General features: G+C 40.6%; 1 protein-coding gene across 1 annotated transcript; it reads right to left on the bottom strand.

Moving 5' to 3' along the window:
* Positions 1-339: 339 nt before the first annotated feature.
* Positions 340-23,145, bottom strand: LOC306845985 (carbonic anhydrase-related protein-like). Its single transcript, XM_079379019.1, has 9 exons — positions 22,603-23,145; positions 21,495-21,686; positions 17,153-17,277; positions 16,449-16,544; positions 16,236-16,298; positions 16,101-16,149; positions 15,877-15,989; positions 3,580-3,750; positions 340-1,474 (listed from the first exon to the last, which is right to left on the bottom strand). Exons 1-8 carry the CDS (start codon positions 22,673-22,675, stop codon positions 3,616-3,618), a joined length of 846 nt encoding a protein of 281 aa, XP_079235145.1. The 5' UTR covers positions 22,676-23,145; the 3' UTR covers positions 340-1,474; positions 3,580-3,615.
* Between the last annotated feature and the right edge of the window lie 1,232 nt (positions 23,146-24,377).

The raw sequence follows: 24,377 nt of genomic DNA, 5'->3' as shown, positions 1-24,377 counted from the left end.
GTAAGTTCGCTTCATGCCAACGCCCTTAATGACAGCATGCTAACATCATAATACAGAGTCATCTTTTTGCTGTTGCTTTGTGTGTAGACTGAGGTGTTGTTCAGTTAAAGCAAATATTCCTTTTATATATTTTCCTTTTATGAAACCAAAGTGTCAGAGATTTAAATAGGTCACTTGATTAAACATCAGTAATTTTATTGTTAAAGCCAAAATAAAATAATAACAATAATAATAATAAACAAAAAAAACTTGACAATTAACTGTAATAAGTGTAGGATAATTACTAAAACTGAAAGAAAACAAACTAAAATGTAAAAAAAAATTAAAACACACTAAAATGAAATTGAAAGCATAAGTTTATTTGAAAGACATAAGAATAAATATATCTGACTTATACATATTGACATAAGTACCCCCCCCACCCCCAAATATCCAGTGAGAATCTCATAGAAATGACACTGTGCTTTCTATTGTAAATGTCAGGTTGTATATGCTTACTCCTTACATGCCAGTCGTTATGATGACAAGGGGATTTTCAAGGTATGTAAGCAGTTCTTTTCACCTGAACGTGGTTTCCCACGAGAACAGCAGAGTCTGTGGCTTTTCAGGTTTCAGAAATAATATCGCACACAATCACATATCTGTCAATGAATCATGTTTCCTTTTTTGCAGGACTACAAAGAGACAGCATTGCTAAAAAAGTTGTGTAAAGCAAGATAATGAAAGACCAATAGACCAGTTATCTATTAAACTGCTGTATGCCACCTGCTGAGCCCTGAATTTGCAGATCTAAGCGATACAGCTATGTATCAAAATAATTTTAAAACAAACATTAAACACAATACACCTATATGGTCCTTCATATTCTGTTCGTTCATCAGGTAAAGAACAAAATGCACCCATCCAGTCTTTTGAGCTTAAATCAGTTCATTCAACAGTATAAATTTATTTCAGAACTAATATTTAAGAGCATTCAATGTACAGACATATAAACCTTCTGATATGACTAAACTGATTCTGATCATGTCAACTGATGTATCAGAATATCAGAAATAATCAAACAGTGTATGGAACGGGTCTGCCTACATTACATGTCAGTCATGTGTATTATACTGTGTAGTATGATATTCCTATAAAGCCACATTTATAGGACTACACACTTGCTACATATTGATAAACTTCTTAATTGCAGTATTCTAACAATATTCATCAAACGTTAATATGCTCCTTCACTTTTCCATACAAGCTTATCACCAGGCTTCTCTTCATGCTCACTGGCTTCCACTTGTTTACATGAAATCCAGTATAATTGTGTTTTTAAATGAACATTAAAAGCTGCTTTTGTGCACATCAGGGCCATACTCAGGACAGTTAACTACAAAACAATGCCCAAGCAACTCTACAGGAAGTGATGAACTTTCACTTTAGCCAGGACATTGTAGAGCCTTCATCTAGTTCTTCATCATTCTAATCTCTGTAAGAGAAAAAAATGTTTAAATCTACATGCATATAAATATATTTATATATATATAGATACATAGATACAGATATATATAGATGATATAGATACACTGTCTATATATAATAGGGCTATACTGTTACTTTCATACTGGGACTTTTTTTATTCATTCTACAGGACTGTGAAAATAAGGATCTGTGGACCCCTAATTCTCATGCCAACCACAAATTGCTGATTTGTGAGGCAGTCATGTGACCATTAGATATCCATTACACCTGAACAATATCTCACTGTGCATCCATCAACTTGTTATGCATGTGTTCTCTGTTACTTAGCACAGAGGAAGTAGTGTGCTCATATGTGTGTGTGTGTGTGTAAGAGGTAAGAGCGATGGGAAATATGTGTACGTGTCATTATATAAATATGTACGTGAGCCAAAAAAAAATAAAAAGAAAAAAATAATACATGCTGAAAAGAAAACAGTCTTGACATTACTAATTTGCTTAGTAGTAGAGGAAAGTCAGAAGATCTTTCAAATGCAGTTAGTGAGGAGACATACAATTGCCTGATCTGTTTACATCAGTTTTACTGGTTAGTAATGATTCAACTAATATACATCCATTCCTGACTTTAGTCTGATTTACTGACAGTTCATGACCATGGTTTGAATATGATGGCAACATACTTGACCTAGTTGGGTATTTTTTATATAAAATGTAGGAAGTGGTTTACTCTGTGTTTGAAGGGTTTTTGTTTATTGTGGTATTTACAGCTCATGGCTTGTATGACTCAATGTAATGGATTAAATCTGAGGTGAATAACATTATTTCATCATCATTTCAAACAAACATGGATAAAACTGCTCATTTGTGCTGAAAAGAGAAGAGTGCTGGAGTAGCTCTGCTAAAAATGATTATTTGTCACTGTAAGTTACAAGACAAGCACTAAGTTCAGCCAAAAAATAAAATAAAATTTGCTGAAAATGTACACATCCTCAAGCCATTTATATCGGAACAGATTCAGAGAAATTTGACATTATTTGCTCATAATGGATCCTCTGCAGTGAATGGGTGCCATCAGAATGAGAGTCCAAACAGCTGATAAAAACAACACAATAATCTTCAAGTAATCCACATGGCTCCAGTCCATCAATTAACATCTTGTGAAGCAAAAGGCTGCATGTTTGTAATAAACAATAATATTGCACTCTCCAGTCATCTAATCTGAATCAGGGGGGAAATATGGGCAGATCAAGCACTATTTGATACTTTATAAACCAAGAGAGTCCAGAACAGTTCCCAAACAAATACGTCAGTGATTTTTGGAGTGAGAGGACAACAGAGGATGGGCTTTTTTCACTGGAGGAAACATTATTATGGATTACGGGCTCATTTCACTTCACAAGATGTTAATTGATTGACAGGATTATTGTGATGTTTTTATCAGCTGTTCAGGCCTGGAGGTGAGTGCATTTTCAGCATATTTTCATGTTGTTTTGAACTATTCCTTTAACGTTCTGTTTTTAACATAAGTGTATTGTATATAAACAGAGTAATACTTCAGCTTACTCTGGTTACATCATCAGACTCTTTTAGTAGCACTGCATCATCATGGCCTAAATTAGCCTGCTCAAAGTCTCATTTCAAAATGAGTAATATGCAGGCAGACCCAGGTGTCCCCCTTGAGAGCTCTAGAAATAGACAGATCTATACACAATGCTGCAGCTAGTCCTAGATCAGAAGGAAGTGGGTTACTCTATTACTCTAACCCTTGCAGCACTCTATTGTATAGTGATGCCAATACTGCTAAGAGAACTTGGCCTATTTCCATTAAGCCAACGCACGCTAAGCAGGAGCTTTTGTATAGTTATTGGTCATATGGAGATGTCATATCAGTTTTGTTTAATTCTGGAAGTACTAACAGGTTTGCATTCGGAAAATCCAGATGGGCTCTTGATGCAACACAGACAATGAGACATTTAATCAGCTAATGTGAGGAGCCTAATCTAACTCCTCCTTTACAAAGAGGAGCCAAAGCCACATAAGCCATCACATTATGCTCAAATGAGGGCGCTCCGCTTGAATAAACAAAGAACAGAATACAATCTCCTGAAAATTTACCCATGGCTGATTAAAATGTATCCTGCAGTGGGGGTTTTACTGGAAGGCTGCTCTGATCACCCTGTCACTCAGGGGCTGGGTGGGTCTGAAGTTGTCCCCCAGCATCCCGTCACTGCCTTCTGGAAGCTCTGCTCCTTTAATATGGGACCTGAGACGACGAAACTCCTCAATCTGGGGCAGAGCAAAGTGTTGAATGTTAGTTGAAAGAAGGCCAGCATTCACCTGTGCACTGCAGTGGGTGGTTTAGATGTGAACAGGGGCTAAAATTAACACTTTCCACAGTGGGCACTGGTGGGCAAATTCACAAAAAATACTGACTGTAAATGTGACCCTGGACCACAAAACCAGTCATAAGTAGCACAGCTATATTTGTTGCAATAGCCAACAATACATTGTATGGGTCAAAATTATTTTTCTTTTGTGCCAAAAATCATTAAAGATCATGTTCCATGAAGATACTTTGTAAATTTCCTACTGTAAATATATCAAAACTTAATTTTTGATTAGTAATATGCACAAAATAAGAACTTAATTTGGACAATTTTAAAGGTGATTTTTTTTTCAATATTTTGATTTTGATTTTTAATTTTTTTTTGCACCGTCAGATTCCAGATTTTCAAATAGTACAAAATGTATCTCGGCCAAATATTGTCGCATTATAACATCATCAATACATACATCAATAGAAAGCTTATTTATTCAGTTTTTCAGATTATGCATAAATCTCAATTTAAAAAAATTGACCCTTATGACTGGTTTTGTGGTCCAGGGTCACAAATATACAGGTCCTTCTCAAAAAATTAGCATATTGTGATAAAGTTCATTATTTTCTGTAATGTACTGATAAACATTAGACTTTCATATATTTTAGATTCATTACAACACAACTGAAGTAGTTCAAGCCTTTTATTGTTTTAATATTGATGATTTTGGCATACAGCTCATGAAAACCCAAAATTCCGATCTCAAAACATTAGCATATTTCATCCGACCAATAAAAGAAAAGAGTTTTTAATACAAAAAAAAAGTCAACCTTCAAATAATTATGTTCAGTTATGCACTCAATACTTGGTCGGGAATCCTTTTGCAGAAATGACTGCTTCAATGCGGCGTGGCATGGAGGCAATCAGCCTGTGGCACTGCTGAGGTGTTATGGAGGCCCAGGATGCTTCGATAGCGGCCTTAAGCTCATCCAGAGTGTTGGGTCTTGCGTCTCTCAACTTTCTCTTCACAATATCCCACAGATTCTCTATGGGGTTCAGGTCAGGAGAGTTGGCAGGCCAATTGAGCACAGTAATACCATGGTCAGTCAACCATTTACCAGTGGTTTTGGCACTGTGAGCAGGTGCCAGGTCGTGCTGAAAAATGAAATCTTCATCTCCATAAAGCTTTTCAGCAGATGGAAGCATGAAGTGCTCCAAAATCTCCTGATAGCTAGCTGCATTGACCCTGCCCTTGATAAAACACAGTGGACCAACACCAGCATCACTGACTGTGGGTACTTGACACTGGACTTCAGGCATTTTGGCATTTCCCTCTCCGCAGTCTTCCTCCAGACTCTGGCACCTTGATTTCCGAATGACATGCAAAATTTGCTTTCATCCGAAAAAAGTACTTTGGACCACTGAGCAACAGTCCGGTGCTGCTTCTCTGTAGCCCAGGTCAGGCGCTTCTGCCGCTGTTTCTGGTTCAAAAGTGGCTTGACCTGGGGAATGCGGCACCTGTAGCCCATTTCCTGCACACGCCTGTACACGGTGGCTCTGGATGTTTCTACTCCAGACTCAGTCCACTGCTTCCGCAGGTCCCCCAAGGTCTGGAATCGGTCCTTCTCCACAATCTTCCTCAGGGTCCGGTCACCTCTTCTCGTTGTGCTGCGTTTTCTGCCACACTTTTTCCTTCCCACAGACTTCCCACTGAGGTGCCTTGATACAGCACTCTGGGAACAGCCTATTCGTTCAGAAATTTCTTTCTGTGTCTTACCCTCTTGCTTGAGGGTGTCAATGATGGCCTTCTGGACAGCAGTCAGGTCGGCAGTCTTACCCATGATTGCAGTTTTGAGTAATGAACCAGGCTGGGAGTTTTTAAAAGCCTCAGGAATCTTTTGCAGGTGTTTAGAGTTAATTAGTTGATTCAGATGATTAGGTTAATAGCTCGTTTAGAGAACCTTTTCATGATATGCTAATTTTTTGAGATAGGAATTTTGGGTTTTCATGAGCTGTATGCCAAAATCATCCATATTAAAACAATAAAAGGCTTGAACTACTTCAGTTGTGTTGTAATGAATCTAAAATATATGAAAGTCTAATGTTTATCAGTACATTACAGGAAATAATTAACTTTATCACAATATGCTAATTTTTTGAGAAGGACCTGTATATTTAATTCATGAACCTGTATTTTGCATTATATTTATGAAACATTTTTGTGCATATGACACATTTAAAATTCAATTACTTTGAAACAAATATAAATATTGTGGCGGGAGGAGCAAACGACAGACACAGTGGGTGTGGCGTCAAGCCTCGGAGAGGTTTTTATTAAACAATAAAATGTACAAAAGTGTCCAAAGGGGGAAAAGTGTCCAAATAAACGGGGAATCTGGTGTCCTCGTTGTGCCGCGGGGCTAGTGAAGGAGGGTAGTGTTCGTCAGGGAAGGGTCCAGGGAAGGGGCGGAGTCCGGTGGCCGCACGCGCTCCCCTCTCGGGGCCGGGAGCGAGCGGCGGCGGCGTCTCTTGCGCGGCTCCTTCCATCTCCTATGGTCCCGGCGCTTCTGGGGGACTCGGCGGCCCGGCATACTGGCCCGTCAGCCGCCTAACGGGTGCGGCAGTCCTCCTCGACGCACCCTTCCTGGACCCACGAGGACACCAGTGTGCATGCACGGGGAAGAGTCCGGTCTCCCGAGGAGAGGCGCGCTCGGCGTTTAAACAGCGGCGGTGATGAGGCTCTATTCACGTCAGGTGCGCCTCATCACACGTCGCCAGCCCTGCGTGTTCAGCGCCCCTCCTCTCTCACACACCCACTCCCGTCGGGAGCCTGGTGAAGGGCGGCGAATACGGGACGGGGTGGTGATGATGGATAGGGGGGAGGCAGCCGACTCGTCACAATATACAAACCCGATTGCAAAAAAGTTGGGACACTGTACAAATTGTGAATAAAAACAGAATGCAATGATGTGGAAGTTTCAAATTTCAATATTTTATTCAGAATACAACATAGATGACATATCAAATGTTTAAACTGAGAAAATTTATCATTTTAAGGGAAAAATAAGATTATTTTAAATTTCATGGCATCAACACATCTCAAAAAAGTTGGGAAAAGGCCATGTTTACCACTGTGTGGCATCCCCTCTTCTTTTTATAACAGTCTGCAAACGTCTGGGGACTGAGGAGACAAGTTGCTCAAGTTTAGGAATAGGAATGTTGTTCCATTCTTGTCTAATACAGGCTTCTAGTTGCTCAACTCTCTTAGGTCTTCTTTGTCGCATCTTCCTCTTTATGATGCGCCAAATGTTTTCTATGGGTGAAAGATCTGGACTGCAGGCTGGCCATTTCAGTACCCGGATCCTCCTTCTACGCAGCCATGATGTTGTAATTGATGCAGTATGTGGTCTGGCATTGTCATGTTGGAAAATGCAAGGTCTTCCCTGAAAGAGACAGCGTCTGGATGGGAGCATATGTTGTTCTAGAACTTGGATATACCTTTCAGCATTGATGGTGCCTTTCTAGATGTGTAAGCTGCCCATGCCACACGCACTCATGCGACCCCATACCATCAGAGATGCAGGCTTCTGAACTGAGCGCTGATAACAACTTGGGTTGTCCTTGTCCTCTTTGGTCCGGATGACATGGCGTCCCAATTTTCCAAAAAGAACTTCAAATTTTGATTCGTCTGACCACAGAACAGTTTTCCACTTTGCCACAGTCCATTTTAAATAAGCCTTGGCCCAGAGAAAACGCCTGCGCTTCTGGATCATCTTTAGATATGGCTTCTTTTTTGACCTATAGAGTTTTAGCCGGCAACGGCGAATGGCACGATGGATTGTGTTCACCGACAATGTTTTCTGGAAGTATTCCTGAGCCCATGTTGTGATTTCCATTACAGTAGCATTCCTGTATGTGATGCAGTGCCGTCTAAGGGCCCGAAGATCACGGGTATCCAGTCTGGTTTTCCGGCCTTGACCCTTAATCATTTGAATCTTTGGATGATATTATGCACTGTAGATGATGATAACTTCAAACTCTTTGCAATTTTTCTCTGAGAAACTCCTTTCTGATATTGCTCCACTATTTTTCGCCGCAGCATTGGGGGAATTGGTGATCCTCTTGCCATCTTGACTTCTGAGAGACACTGCCACTCTGAGAGGCTCTTTTTATACCCAATCATGTTGCCAATTGACCTAATAAGTTGCCAAATTGGTCCTCCAGCTGTTCCTTATATGTACATTTAACTTTTCCGGCCTCTTATTGCTACCTGTCCCAACTTTTTTGGAATGTGTAGCTCTCATGAAATCCAAAATGAGCCAATATTTGGCATGACATTTCAAAATGTCTCACTTTCAACATTTGATATGTTATCTATATTCTATTGTGAATAAAATATAAATTTATGAGATTTGTAAATTATTGCATTCCTTTTTTATTCGTAATTTGTACAGTGTCCCAACTTTTTTGGAATCGGGTTTGTAAAATCAAACAAATTATTCATTAATATTTATATAAATATATGGTTCAGTCATGAAACTCTAGATGGCACAGGCTGACGGGTTGTTAACTTAACTGATGATATTCAGAGAGTTAAACGGCTTGGCACAAGCTGATCAGTTCATGCTGCATATGCAGCCAACGAGTTTACTGCCTTGCATTTTTGTGGCTAGCTAGCATTCACTTGAGATTCTTGCAGCACGTTTTCAGAGTTTCTCTGAAACCCTCCACCTTCCCCAATTCCACCTGTATAGATCTGCTACAGGTTATTTTATATGCTATTTGTGCAGCAGCAGTATGTCTTAAATACTCATGGCACCGTATCACCATGCATTGGCAGTAGCAAGTTCATGTACTTGCTTTCATCAGCAGCAATAATCTACAACTACAGCAATAACCAGCAGCTGCAATGAAGAAGATCGATTCCGCCAAGACCAAATACATTAAAGGGGTCATCGGATGCCCATTTTGCACAGGTTGATATGATTCTTTAGGGTCTTAATTAAAAGTCTATAACATACTTTGGTTAAAATTTCTCAATGGTAGTGTAAAAAACACCTTTTTATCATGTCAAAATCAGCTCTGTTTTCAGCAAGCCGTTTTTTGGTCAATGTTGCTTTAAATGCTAATGAATCTGCTGATCCCACCAGCTCTTCCGTGGAGCGATGAGCAGACTGTAAACTTCAGCCGCGAAACTGTCTAACTAGCACATTATTAGGAAAGGCGATTTGCAAAGATTCATAAAAAATCCATAATTCTGTAGATGCAGCTGGATCATGAATGGTTCGCGCGAACATAGACACATTTAGGCAGATTGGGGATCAGCGTATTTACTTCAAAGCGAAAGTAACAATAAAGGAGTCATTGGATGCAAAGTTCACTTTACAAGTTGCTTGAACATAAATGTGTGTTGGAAGTGTGTGTACACATCCATCCTATAATGATAAAATCCACCCAGTGTTTTTTTTTTTTTAATCCTTGACAAGACCGTCTTACCTTAGACTCGCCCTGAGTGAGCTGAGAGCTGTCCGCCATTGTGTCGACTCCGGTGCAGGGGAAGATAAGAATGTCTCAGATTAAGTGATTGTGGTGTTTTGTTGTTGGATGTAATAATGAATATAGCAGTCGTCGTTTACTCCCAACATCTGAGCCTCTGAAGACACAGAGGATTAACTTTACTTTCGTTTTGAAGGGAATGCGCCAATCCCGATCTGCCTAAATGCGTCTGTGTTCGTGCAAATCATTTGTGATCCAGCTTCATCTACAGAAGAGGTGAGTATAAGGGTTTTTCGCGACTGAAGTTTACAGTCTGCTCGTCACCCCACGGAAGAGAGGGGCGGGATCAGCAGAGCTCATTAGCATTTAAAGCAACATGGACTAAAAAACAGCTTTCTGAAAACAGAGCTGATTTTGACAGGGTAAAAAGGGTGTTTTTTACACTAAAATTTAGAAGTTTTAACAAAAGTATGTTGTAGATTTTTCATTAAGACCCTAAAGAATCATATCAACTTGTGGAAATCCGATGTGGGCATCCGATGACCCCTTTATCCCATATCCATCACCATCCTAAAATGTGACCCTGGACCACAAAACCAGTCATAAGGGTAAATCTTTCGAAATTAAGATTTATACATCATCTGAAAGCTGAATAAATAAGCTTTCCATTGATATATGGACAATATTTGGCCGAGATACAACTATTTGAAAATCTGGAATCTGAGGGTGCAAAAAAATCTAAATACTGAGGAAATTGCCTTTAAACAGTTCAAATGAAGTTCTTAGCAGTGCATATTGCTAATCAAAAAATTCAGTTGTAATATATTTACGGTAGGAAATTTACAAAATATCTTAATGGAACATGATCTTTACTTAATATCCTAATGATTTTTGGCATAAAATAAAAATCAATAATTTTGACCCATACAATGCTTTTTTGGCTATTGCTACAAATATACCCCAGAGACTTAAGTCTGGTTTTGTGGTCCAGGGTCACAAATCTACTATACCAACTTTACCCAGATACAGTACACTCACATTAAGCTGTACTGTGCTTGATTGTTATGTCATAGAAAATGTAATCCACATTATCATCCAACAATATGTTAAAAGCATGTTAATTATACAAAAGTATAAATATATAGTACATCCTACTTTGCCTTCATACATATAGTATAGGCACATAAAGCTATATATACTATATAGAAAATCTCAGTTGTGTGATTGCCTGTATTGTCACAAAAGAGTAAACAGTATTATCACAGTTTTATATACAGTATAGTTATATATCATATCCAACTTTATCTGCATACATACAGGATATAAAGCAATATATACAGTATTGCAAATCTCAACTGCATGTTCTTTATTTCTTCGCAAAATGTAACTATATTATCACCCAACTCTTATGTCCAGCTTTATCTGTATACACACAGTGCATATTCACGTAAAAGCGATGTATAGTAGCAAATCTTAACAGCTTGATTGCTTGTATTGTCATAAAATGTAAACTCTATTATCGACCAGCTCTAATCTGATAAATGCAACTATAACGATATTATAAACACTAACATCTTGACTTTCTGTAAAGCTGCTTTGAAAAAATGTGTGATGTGAAAAGCACTATATAAATAAATTTGAGGATTTAAATGGCAGAACACTGGTGAGTAACTCCATTCTTTTACTTTCTTATGTGAGTGTTGAATGTGGACCCTGGGTGTGAGCTTTTTTGGAAACATGATAAAGCAAAAGTATTTTCTTAGCTTTTCTATTTTTTCCTCTTTTTCGCTATTATATCTCCATTGTAACTTCTAATTACAATAGTCTGAAGTATTTGTTTGAAGTCATAACATTAGCAGGGTCATATACCCTGTTCAAGTACAAAATGGGGATAACATATCAGTGTTGCATGATGACTTAATCCGAAAAGGAAACGATTTATATCAAACACATAATTATAGTCATCAAAAACAGACAAGACCCTGACCTGCTTTCATGTTTGACCTCATAATCAATATATGACTGGCCTTTACTTGAAAGTACCCCTGCTCTGCCAGTCATTGAGATCAAAGATAATGCAGTTGCAGACAAACAGCATATATTGTTCTACAACTTATGATGTATATCACTGTGGTAAACCCCACTCTGTTTAAGTCACGTCAAGTCAGTTTATGATTTCCCCTTTTATGTGTTCATATAAATTAGTGTTCTAAGAGATGATGAGGCATTATGCACTAGTTTAAGTTTGGAGTCAGTGATGGGGACTCGAGTTTGAGACTCGGACTCGAGTGCGACTTAAGTCGCACACACAGTGACTTCAGACTCGACTTGAGACTCGTCCTCGAAAGACTTCAGACTCGACTCGGACTCGAGCTGCGGGACTTGTGAACAATGTTTATTTTTAGGAAACAACTGATGATGAGCTCGCTGTTATTCCCCTCCCTCCGTTACCTATAACCTGCCCATGTAACACGTGACGTACTACGTATCTGCTGCGCGCGGTGCGGCCACACTTTTTTTATTTTTTTTATTTTTTTTATTTTAGGCGCGGCCGCCATACATTAGAGGACAACGAACAAACATGTCGACTGCTGTGCCATTCATCGTTAGCTTTGGATTTAAGGATAGATTATACAGTTGGTACATTAGTAAAACCATTACGCCCATGGAGAGTCCCGTAAACCACATATCCAAGTGAGTGAGTGTGTGTGTGTGTGTGTGTGCGTGCGTGCGTGCGTGTGAGAGAATGTGTGACCAGTGTGGTCAGAGCCGGCGCCAGGGCACCTCCATCAGGGGGGCATTTGAATTTCCAGGGGGGGCACAAATCACGTGTGTGTGTGTTTGTTGGTTGGGGGGGGGGGGGGGGGGGGTGAGTCGCTGACGCTCGCTAAAGCATGCAATCGCTTTCTTATGTGCGCTGTTTTATTGGTTTCACTTTCGCTTTTGAAATCGATCACGTCAGACAGCTTATCAGAATTACTGGCCCGAGTCCAACCCGAGCCCGTCTTTTTTTTCCCCCTTCTCCTAAAACAGTTTATACTACTGTTTCGGCAATTACAATTGTTCAGTTTTGTGTGTAATGGCAAAATTAACATATTTCGTTTTGTTTTTTTATTAAGTTAATTTAGAAAAACGTTTGGAGCATTTTTGTTCGTTAAATAGCCTATAAGTTTTTGTTTTTTTTAAGTAACGACCAAGCGGCCAGCGGCATGAGCTGATCATAGCCTATGTTTGATCAATTTAGCCTTCTCATATCATCACGACGTGCCTAAAATAAAATCTATAGATATACTAAAACAGTTCAAGTATATAACAATGTTTAAACATTAAACCTGCTATAATAATAATGTGCGCTAGCCTATATGTAAGTTTGTGTGGAGAGTGGAAGCTAAAGCGCGCTCTGCAGGACATGGAGGCACCAGCAAACACATGGATTTATTTCAGTGGAAACAAATTAAAATAACCTACGCCGTCATTTATTTATTTATTTATTGATAAAGGTAAGAGTAATACATCATTCGGACCTGTAAAGGGTCTACTTGTATTTGTGTGCACTCACAATACCAACAAAAGGTAGTTCTTTTATAAAACAAAGAAAAGAAACATGATACGCTTTCTGCGTCTTTAACAGGAGCGCTTCCCAAAAATGAACCGAAGCTGAGCGAATACATGCCTCACAGACATGGTACATATATCTATAGAAAGCTTTAAATTATCACTTAATGAAATAAAAAAAAATGAAAACAAAAACTCGTTTATTATAATTTTAATCATAATCAATAAAGATGCATTTCTCTCTAAAGGCGCGTCTAATGAGGAGACGACGAGTCAGGATCAGTAACTTCATCCTTGCGACACAGACTCAGAAAAATTAGTTTAGTAGTAAATAATTCAAATATCTCCTTACTATTTCCCGCAGACACATTCATGGTTATGTTTGCTGGGGTTTTGCAGCAAGCTTTAGCCTATTGCGTGCATTTTAACGCAGAACAGCTGCTGCTGCTGCGAGACACTAAACACCATCGAGCTGCTCTCAGTCGCGGCACGGTCTCGTGTTGTTTCCACCAGCGCGGCAATTTTTTTAATCGCCAATGGATAGATGTCTACAATATAAAATAAGGAGAAACCCAAAACAGGCCCGATGCCCGGCCCGCGTCTGAACTATGACGTGGAAATTGGCCCGAAGCCCGGCTCTAGAGGCGTAAAAAAGTCGGGGACCGTCGGGCCAGGGCCGAAATGCAGGGCTCTACTCGTAACTCCACCCCGCCTCCTTTCAGATTGAGCGCCGCGCACAGCCTGGAGGAAACAGATATCCGCTTTTTCTCAATGCAAGGGTAAATAAATAATAACTGATGTTTGAATAGTACAAAGTTTTCTTTACTCAGCAGGCTCGTCCAGGGCGGGCACTAGTGACTCACAGGGCGGGCCAGGCCCCCCATTGCCCGCCCATGGCGCCGGGACTGAGTGTGGTCATTGAAAATGTGTTCAGATATATATTCTTCACAGAAAATGAGCCAAGGCCAATGAGTCTGAGTTTGAAAAAATAATTAATCGTATATGTTTTCTCTTGATAAAAAACGAAAACGGGTCCTACAGATCCGAACACTATACAAGGGTTAATTGCCAAACTTGTGGTGGTCGATTAACGTAATCATTTACGTGCCGCTGGCTTCCATCACGTTAATTAACATTGTCTGCAAACAGGTTACAGGATTATTGTTGATCATGTAACATTACACTGGTTTGAGAGTTTGGGATGTGTTGACTTACAGTAGTTTATAAACTATGATTAGTTGCATTTGCATTGCCATTTAAGTGAAATTATTGAACTTAAATATACAAGCTTGATAAAAAATAATCATTCTGAAGAAAATTTCAGATGGCTTTTGCATCTGAACTCTTCATATATTTCACATCGTTTGGTTTGTTGCAATAGTGTTTTGCATTTAGCTACGATGTGATGTTTGACCATATTAAGTCTTTCTTAATTTTTGGTCTGTACTGTACTGTGTTCTCATGCTACAAGGCAAAATACAGATAATATTAACTTAAAAGTAAAGCATTCTTGGTGTTTTTGTCATGTTGCAATAGCCTGTTTACACTGATTATATATAAAAATCAAAGCTGATACTGTATGCTAATAGATAAAGGAGTCATAATAACATATCACATGCTTTCAATTCTTTATATATAGCTATGCAGTGTTGGATGGGTCGCTGTACGTGATGCAACACTTATTATAACCAGAGACTTAATATAATAAAGAGACTTGAGACTTGACTTGGACTCTAGCTCAGAGACTTGAGACTTGACTTGGACTCTAGCTCAGAGACTTGAGACTTGACTTGGACTCTAGCTTAAAGACTTGAGACTTGACTTGGACTCTAGCTCAGAGACTTGTGAGCATCTCTGGAGTCAGCAAAATTTTGATATTTGAAAGATATATTTTTACTCAGCAAGGATACATTGAATTGAACTGATGACGTAAAAAGTGATGGCAGTAAAGACATTTATGTTACAAAAAAAATTGTTTTTAAATAAATGCTGTTCTATTCTTTTTAGTGTTAACAAATGTTAAACAGCAGAACTGTTTTCAACACTGATAATAATAATAAATGTTTCTTAAGCACCAAATTAGCATATAAGAAACATTTCTAAAGGAACATTGTGACACTGAAAACGGGAATAAATTCAGCTTTGCCATCACAGGGATAAATTACATTAAAATAGAAAACAGTTATTTGCTCACACTTTATTTTAAGGTCCAATTCTCACTATTAAAAAAACTCTAACTATGGCTTTTGCCTCAATAAATTAATAGTTAGCAAGGTAGTTGTTAAGTTTGGGTATTAGGTAAGATTAGGGATGTGGAATTTGGTCATACAGAATATGTGCTTTATAAGTATGAATAAACAGCCAATATGTTATTAATAGGCATGCTAATAAATTTCACAATATTACTGAAATCCTACAAGTTTATATTAGTAAGAGAAAACCACTAAACTTAGGTATTGATAAAAAATTATTAGGCAAAAAAGGCAAACTACAGCTCACAAAATGCATATTAAAAAACAAGAAGCTCACAGTAAATAAAGTATACATACACTATAAAAAAATGAGAAAACTTAAAAGTTTAAGGCAACCAGCTTCAGCAGATTTTTTAGTTTCTCAACTTATTTTTGTAGGACATGTTTGAGTTTCCTCAACTTTTTGTTGTATAAACTGAATACAACAAGTTCAAACTCAAAAATCTGCTGAAGCTGGTTTAAAAAATTTACAGTGTATGATATAATCAATTATTAATATTTTACTGTTTTTCTCTTGTATTTGATTAGCAGCCATTGTCATGCGCATGCCTCAATAAGCATGTTTCCTTGTGTTATCACAAATGACAGAACTGAAACATGGAGCACATAAACACCCTCCAAGCACAGCTAAGCAATATGCTTAGAAAATTTACATCAACATAACATCATGTTTGAATAGGGCAAAGATATCAATTTTCCTAGGCCAGACACATTTGGCCACTACTATATATGCTGTACTTCATACATATTTAAGTAATAGTAATATTTAATAATAGCTGTGGAGGTGTTACCTGCATCTGAGAGATGGTAAGGGGGTAACGGTAAAGAATCCAGGTGACGTTCTCACTACAGGGAGGTGTGGTTAAAGAGCCCTCATACACCCAGTAATCTCTTAAGAGAGGATCTGAAGGAGGCAGACAAAACAACGGCGACATTGGAGATGTTGTCAGCAAAGATCAAATATCAAAACATGCAAATAAAATGCAAATATCAGTATAATAGTTTATGAATTTACCAGGCAGTAATGTGTTGGGGTTAAAACATGGAATTATTTTTGTCTTTCCCTGTACACACAAAAAATAAATTTTAGGTCACAAGCATATGTCATATTTTTGGCTATAGTCTCTAGTGAGCCAGCTCTTCTGCTCACCTTATACTGCAGGTCCTGCAGGACGTCTGTGATGGCCTTCAGCCCAAGATGTTCCTTCCCAATCTGCAAAGAACAAATTAGTTCACCAATGTCAACAGCCTTTCTCTTGAAAGACTTTCTATATTTACACCACTAATACCATGTTTATTTCCACAACACTATTGTGTAGTTTTGTATCTGTTACGATGACCTCCATGTGGGGAAGTGTAATACCTGCACAAAAAGGGCGATGATAAGAATGCCTTTTTTCTTGCCCATGGCCTCCTCCACGCCATTGAATAATGTAGAGTTCCAGTGGATTAGATGAAGCTGTTAGAGATATTTATTTCTAATTGAGTGATCTGCAATAAACTGAACTCTGAAATTAACATTTACAAAGTATATGTATATTATGAAGGTGATGATGCCAATTCTGTGTTGTGTTAAAAGACTGGTTTGACTTGCAGTTGTGCTAACAACTTGAGAAAATGTGATATGATAACAGGTTGACAAACATGGTAACACGTTAAAAGCAGGTTCTTATCTTTCTACTTGTGTACAGAAGACCAGGAGTAGGAGAGCAGGTGCCAGCAACAGGTGATTTAAATAGATCACTTGATGATAAATCCCTCTTTGGAGCATGTGGTATTGTTGGTTATGACATGGATTGAGCTCCCAGTTTATGGTTTTGTAGCTAAAAAGGCTTCCTTCCTTATACAGTAAGTCAAGTGGATACAGCAGCTGACGTGCTGGTGTAACTTGCATTGCTTCTGCAGAGTGAATACTGTGACCTATTAATATAGGCCCCAAAATAAATATGTGTTGTTTATGTGTGTGGTGTGACGCAGGCTTGTTTTAGTCTGTCCCTCAAACATCAGAAAGGATGAGTAAGTGAGAGAAAATGATGATACGGCCAACACTGGCTGAGTGACACTGACCTCCATAGGAAAAGCCTTGAAGTTGACAGTGTGTTCAGATCCCCGCTGGTTCTCTTTCCCCCAGTGGAAGCGCACTTCACTCAGTTCATACTCATGGTCACTAGGGAGCGGACCCCCAGTCACAACTGAGACATTACAAATTTCACAGGAAAGAGAACAGGATGAAATGACATAAAACAAGCTCACTGTACATATAGGTTTCTCACAGACAGCAGATTTATGTCATTTAACCTCTCTGTGACCTAGAAAAGCAAAACATCTTGTAATGCCACTAATGTGATCTTGGTTAAAGAGATAGTTCAGGCCAAAATGAAAATTCTGTCATTATTTAATCACCCTCATGATGCAGCTAGTGAGTAATCATTAAATCGATAAATGCAAGGCAGATACAATGCCTGATATTTGTCATGTTTTAATTAGAAGAACTTCGGTTTTTGTGAAAACTACTACAAGATTACAGTATCAAGAAATTGCTAACATATAAATCTGATATTTTTACAAGAAAGAAACATGTGGGAAAAAAGCTTCATAAAACTAGCCCATCTGATCAGTGTTTTTCAGTATAATTGAGACACTATTATAGTTATTAATAATTTGAATTAGATCCAAGTCAAAATTAATTAACTTTGTTGTGTTTTGGTCACTCTTATTAGTTTTTGTTGCTTTTAAATGTCTCTATAGTTTTTGTTCATTTTTATTTCAGTTTGTAATTTTAGTACATCAATTTAAAATAAATATAAATTAAACATTCTGCCTATTAAACTAGCTGAAATAAAATAAGTTTACTTTTTTTACATCAGTACACTTTTTTTATTTCAAATAACAATTTTTGGTCACACTTTATTTTAAAGTTCAATCCTCGCTATTAACAAACCATTAACTACAAATTTTGCCTAAATAAACTCCTAATTTGCTGCTTATTAATAGTTAGTAAGGTAGTATTAGGGATATAGAATATGGTCATGCAGAATATGTGCTTTATAAGTACTAATAAACAGCCGATGTGTTTTTAATAGGCATATTAATAAGCAACTAGTTAACAGTGAGAATTTGTCACGGGACGCCGTGAAAAGCACCGTGGAAAGATGAGGTCAGGGTCCAAGTGCAGGTGACAAGTTTAATCAGGAACAAAAAGGCCAACACGGCACAAAAAACAAAACATAAAAGGACTGGGATACAACAACGGCAATGAGGTGCGTGTATCCCAGCCCAGAGCAAACACTAGAAACATTACAATGACAAATAACAATTATCAAATAACGCAACCAGGCAGAGTGGTGGGAGAGGGGAGACTAAATAGTCCGTGGCAATTGGGAACAGCTGTGGGTGTAATGAGTGGGACAGGTGTGTGTAATGTGACAGGTGTACGTGATGTGGCAGGTGTACGTGATTACGTGAGGTGAGTCCGGGTGGAAGGGAGATGGTGACCTCTGGTGGCGACAGGGAGAAGCGCAGGGCCCGGACTTGTGACATGACCCCTCCTTTAAGGAACGGCTTCCAGACGTTCCACAAGATCCCCCCAAAAGTCCAGAGGGAGGTGGAACAGGGGGAGGGATGGTGGGCCAGGCCCGTGTAGAGGAAGGGAACCTGGGCTCTGAGGCAGCGCCGGCGGGATGGAGACCCAGGGCAGAGCCGGCAGCCACCACCGCGGTGAGTGTGGAGCTGCCACCCTGGAGCGGGCAATGGTGGGCTCCACCGCTTCGGGGGGCACATCAGGGTGGGGAACATCAGCAAACACCGCTCTCACGGGGGCTTCTTGAGCGAACACCGCTCTCTCGGGGGCCTCGTGAGCGAGCACAGCTGTCTCGGGAGCCTCGTGAGCGAGCACAGCTGTCTTGGGAGGAACGTGAGCGGTCACCATCGCCTCGGGAGGAACGTGAGCGAACACCGCTCTCTCGGGGGCTTCGTGGGGGAGCACAGCTGTCTCGGGAGGAACGTGAGCGAGCACAGCTGTCTCGGGAAGAACGTGAGCGAGCACAGCTGTCTCGGGAAGAACGTGAGCGAGCACAGCTGTCTCGGGAAGAACGTGAGCGGGCACAGCTGTCTCGGGAGCCTCGTGAGCGAACACAGCTGTCTCGGGAAGAACGTGAGCGAGCACAGCGGTCTCGGGGAGAACGTGAGCGAGCACAGCTGTCTCGGGAGGAACGTGAGCGGTCACCATCGCCTCGGGAACCTCGTGAGCGAACACCATCGCCTCGGGAGGAACGTGAGCGAACACCGCTCTCTCGGGGGCTTCGTGGGGGAGCACAGCTGTCTCGGGAGGAATGTGGGTGAACACCGCCGCTTCGGAAGCCTTGTGAGCGGGCACCGCCGCCTCGGAAGCCTTGTGAGCGTGCACCGCCGCCTCGAGAGGATCGTGAGCGGGCACCGCCGCTTCGGAAGCCTTGTGAGCGGGCACCGGCGCCTCGGAAGCCTTGTGAGCGTGCACCGCCCCTTCAGGAGGATCGTGAGCAGGCACCGCCGCTTCGGAAGCCTTGTGAGCGTGCACCGCCGCCTCGGAAGCCTTGTGAGAGTGTACCGCCACCTCGAGAGGATCGTGAGCGGACACCGCTGCTTCGGAAGCCTTGTGAGCGTGCACTGCCGCCTCGGAAGCCTTGTGAGCGTGCACCGCCGCCTCGAGAGCCTTGAGAGCGGGCACCGCCGCCCTGGAAAGACCACGAGCAGACCACGCTGCTCGCACCGACATCAGCGAGGGTTCCCGCACGCTGCACATCAGACCAGGACGCTCTGGAAGCGGGCGCGAGGCACTGGGCGCAGCCACCGCCGTCCCCCGGATCGCCGCCTCGGAAGAACTGTGAACGGGCTCCGCCGCTAACCCCAACCTGAAGGCTGAGCCGCTCACCTGCAGAGCCAGGTTAATGTAGTCCTCCAGCGACTCCCCGGGGTCCCAGTATGGTACCAGGGACTTGAAGGGCTCAGCCAGGCCTCCCCAGAAGAAGACCATGAGGCAGGTCTTCTCCGTCGCCGACTGACGAGCTCCTCTAATGAAGTCCCTGGCATAATCCTCCATGCTCCGGTCTCCCTGGCGGATGTGGAGGCACCTCCCTGCTGGACCCATCTTGCTGGTTGCGTTCTGTCACGGGACGCCGTGAAAAGCACCGTGGAAAGATGAGGTCAGGGTCCAAGTGCAGGTGACAAGTTTAATCAGGAACAAAAAGGCCAACACGGCACAAAAAACAAAACATAAAAGGACTGGGATACAACAACGGCAATGAGGTGCGTGTATCCCAGCCCAGAGCAAACACTAGAAACATTACAATGACAAATAACAATTATCAAATAACGCAACCAGGCAGAGTGGTGGGAGAGGGGAGACTAAATAGTCCGTGGCAATTGGGAACAGCTGTGGGTGTAATGAGTGGGACAGGTGTGTGTAATGTGACAGGTGTACGTGATGTGGCAGGTGTACGTGATTACGTGAGGTGAGTCCGGGTGGAAGGGAGATGGTGACCTCTGGTGGCGACAGGGAGAAGCGCAGGGCCCGGACTTGTGACAGAATTGGTCTAAAGCAGGGATGTCAAACTCAGTTCCTGGAGGACCACAGCCCTGCATAGTTTAGATGCAAGCCTAATTAAACACACCTGATCCAGCTAATCAAGTCATTAAGGCTTATTTGAAAACTACATGGTATGTGAGTTGGAGCAGGGTTGGAACTAAACTCTGCAGGGCTGCGGCCCTCCAGGAACTGAGTTTGACACCCCTGGTATAAAGTGTTACCTTAATGGTTTAGTTTTAGTTGAGTATAATAACCCTGCACCTGACTTGTCTGTTATTATTATCTTTTGCAATCAAACAGTATTGTGTGAACAAAGTAAGATGTTTTACACTCTAAACAAATGCTGAGAACTGCTCTCTCTTGGAGAGGATGCAAAAAGCCTGCGCTCTGTTGTTTCATCTGAGGGAGGGGGAGGGGTGTGTAGTTTCAGCTGCCAGTGAGATTGACCCAGCCACTAACCCAATGCCTGTGTAACACAAAAACTACCCAACACTGGAAAAAAAATAACCCAACATATGACCAAACATGTTCAACCCAGCGGTTGGATAGAGAATATAACCCAGCGATTTTTGGAGTGTAGAAATCATCCACTGATAACATTTATTCCCTTTCGAATGCTAGAATGCAATTTTTGAATCTATTTGGAATCTTTGAACGTTCTTTTTTGGTGCTTTTATGGTACTTTTTTGCTGTTTTCTGTCAACTGTAGTTAAAAAAATATATATTTTGGTATTCAAATGAAAAAATGATGAGAAGAATTTTGAATGACATGATGGTAAACAAGGAAGAAAGAGGAGAAAATAATGGCAGAATGATCATTTTTAGTGAACATTCAGCATGTTATACCTGATTTGGACTTGAGCATGATCCTCACAGTATGACCGTCGTTAATGACTTCACAGTCCCTGCAAACGACATAGATGGGGTTAAGCCCCACCTCCAGGAGCCGCGGGTCATAGCGGGCCTCCCTAGAGTTAAGGTTTATGGGGGACTGGTACTCTCCATTTGCCTCAGGAAACAGAAGACCCCATTCAACACCTGGATTCATGCACAAAAGACAAAAACGTTGATTCAATCAACCTTTAAATGGTGATAACATTTCATTCTAATGCAGTTATCAAAGCATACTTATCTTGCGGCTAACACTATCCTTGTTCATGAACCACTAGCCTGCTGCTCAACCTTGAAACTTCTGCACCAATCAACCTTTTGTACCATGATACTTTGTGTCAATTTACACATAAAATATTTGGCATTGCCATAGATAATAAACAGTGGCATTCCATTTTTTATTATTTTTTTTGTCCCAATGTTGTAACTAAATAAAGGCTGCCAGAACTCCAGTGCCTCAAAGTCATTACTGAGGGGTCCAACAGGAATAGCAGACACAGGGGGATACAGGATGTGCTAATTTTTTCCCTCTGCTGCTTTTCATCTGGCCCTGTCTATATGTATTACTCGCTCCTCTTTTCTTTGACTATTCACTATGCATTTGTTTGATCTAAAATCTCACTAGTAAAGAATACATATTATATAGAATAGATGAACACTGTTAGAAATACTAGAAATAAAGCTCGGAAAAAAGACTCTCTTCACAAAAAGAACAATCTTGGTCTAAATACAATTTTTAACATAATAAACATGCATTATGCAATTCTATTTTAGTTTTATTTATGCACTTATTTAATTAAAAAAAACACTTTACAAGTAAAAAATATAGAGTGCTGATTCAAAAGATGTTCTGACGTGGTTATAAAGCGACAGCATTGTGTGTGGTCTCAGATCTCAGTTGTCTAATTTTGTCTGTGTATTTAAAGAATCGGAAGTATATATGTATTTCAGGCGAATGAGACGGGGTTGTTTTTAGAGTAATTCCTGATCATGGGTGTGAAAATAAAGTTTCATGTTTCACAAAGAGGAGAATTATCCAGTGATTCTCTCATTGAATCCTTACCTTCTTCATACCCCCAGTCCAGCTCATCTTTGCCAGGGTAGTTATCGGTCTCCTCAGTAACATTATCTGCCATGGCAACTGAATTTTCTCTCTACAGCTTTCAGAAGAACTTCCTTTCTGTCCTGAGCAGATGCCAAAAACGACTCCTTTCTGACCCTGTTTTCAGGGTGAAGTCTTCCTCGTCGTTTTCTCACTTCCCTCCCATAAAACATGAAGAAAGTGGTCTATAACAATACAAGTGGCAAGTGACTGAACTCAGTAGCTTCAAAGACTCAATGTCCACGCTGAGACTGCAGCCAACAGAAACAGGTCGCCATTCTATTGAAAGTGTTGAGTTTTCTTCTCCGTGTGCTCTTCTAGGAAAGTTGTCCTCTCTGTACCAAACAAAAGTAAGTTCACTCACTCACTCTACTACAGCCCACACGGTTTCCCCACAAGCCATCTGATTGGCTGCGTGCAGTGACTCTTAAGCCTCTGATGTAGCACCATAGAAACAGCTCAGCAGTCTGGCCTGGTTTACAGTCAGGCCACAGGAAGCACAGTGCACATTGGCAGGAATGCAGGAGTGATGCTGCTCTTGGAGAGTTCCTCCCACAATGGAGGAAATGGGTGTGGTTAATAAAGACACCAACCAGGGGGAGGGTGAAGAAGGAGAGACTGTAGAGAGGGAAGGTCTGTTATTGTTTGCTTTGCACATTACTGATGGTGTTTTCAAGGTAAGGATGAGAGGGGCCCATACGGTGCTTTCCCCTGGCTGATGGTTATTATTCTAGCTTGTTCTTTCCTGTCCACTGGTGAAACAAATGTCCAGAGACAGCTTTACCAAGTTTAATCAGAAGTTTGCAGGAGACCTTGTTGTTTGTTGGCACAGTCAAATCTTATCCTGGTTCTACAATGCTAAATGTTATTTAATCAGCTGGAAAACAGCTTATGCTATGAAGAACTGATTGAGCCTCCACTAAATGGATTTATGAAAGTCTCCTAAATGCACTGACTGACCCAGATAAAAACTGTAACAACTGGAGGAGGTGAACACTATGGTGCATTGCCTTGAATTCTACACTAAGTAACTACTTTGACCCTAATTTTCTAAAATTAAAGGCACCACATTACACAAAAGTGCAATCACTACCTAATTAATTATAAGTAGGTCATTTTACTCCCCAAAGCTCAGGGACTAGAACAGGGTTGTCATGTGACCTCAGCATATATTGGGAAATCTGCATTAGCAGGCATCAACACAAGCATTTTATTAGGAAGGTTTGTCTGGTATAGTTTTCAGCAGGATTGAGGAATTTGAATTCATTTAAATACTTGGAAAAATTATTTCACTGAATATAGTTGTTGTTTGAGCGCAGGTTCATCAGATTACAGGACTGTCCTCTAGTGGACATTACAAGACATGACAGTCTGCTCAGAGTCTAGGAATACAAGTGGTTTGGTAAAGAACTATGATTAACCGAATAATGTGTTAATTTCTGACTCACCTTTGACCTTGCTTATGAAAGGAGTGGTGGCAAACAAATCCACCTCAAAAAAAAAAAACCTTGTCATTGTCATTGCTTCCAGCTAAAATACGAGTCCTTTATCCATAATATTGCTCAAAAAAGTAATCTTGTCTGACTCAGGAGAGAAATGTGCACAGATTAAGCCCTGTTTACAAGAAAAAACAGTATAAACCAGTTCTAAACAAATATGTCAGTGGTGTGAGAGGGCAGGTTGGACTTCTGGAGGAAGCATTATTATGTATTATGTATTAAGTGCCTGGGTTGATT

The sequence above is a fragment of the Barbus barbus genome, assembly GCF_936440315.1.
Source record: "Barbus barbus genome assembly, chromosome: 26".
Classification (NCBI taxonomy): domain Eukaryota; kingdom Metazoa; phylum Chordata; class Actinopteri; order Cypriniformes; family Cyprinidae; genus Barbus; species Barbus barbus.
This window is presented reverse-complemented; position numbering and strand designations above follow the sequence as displayed.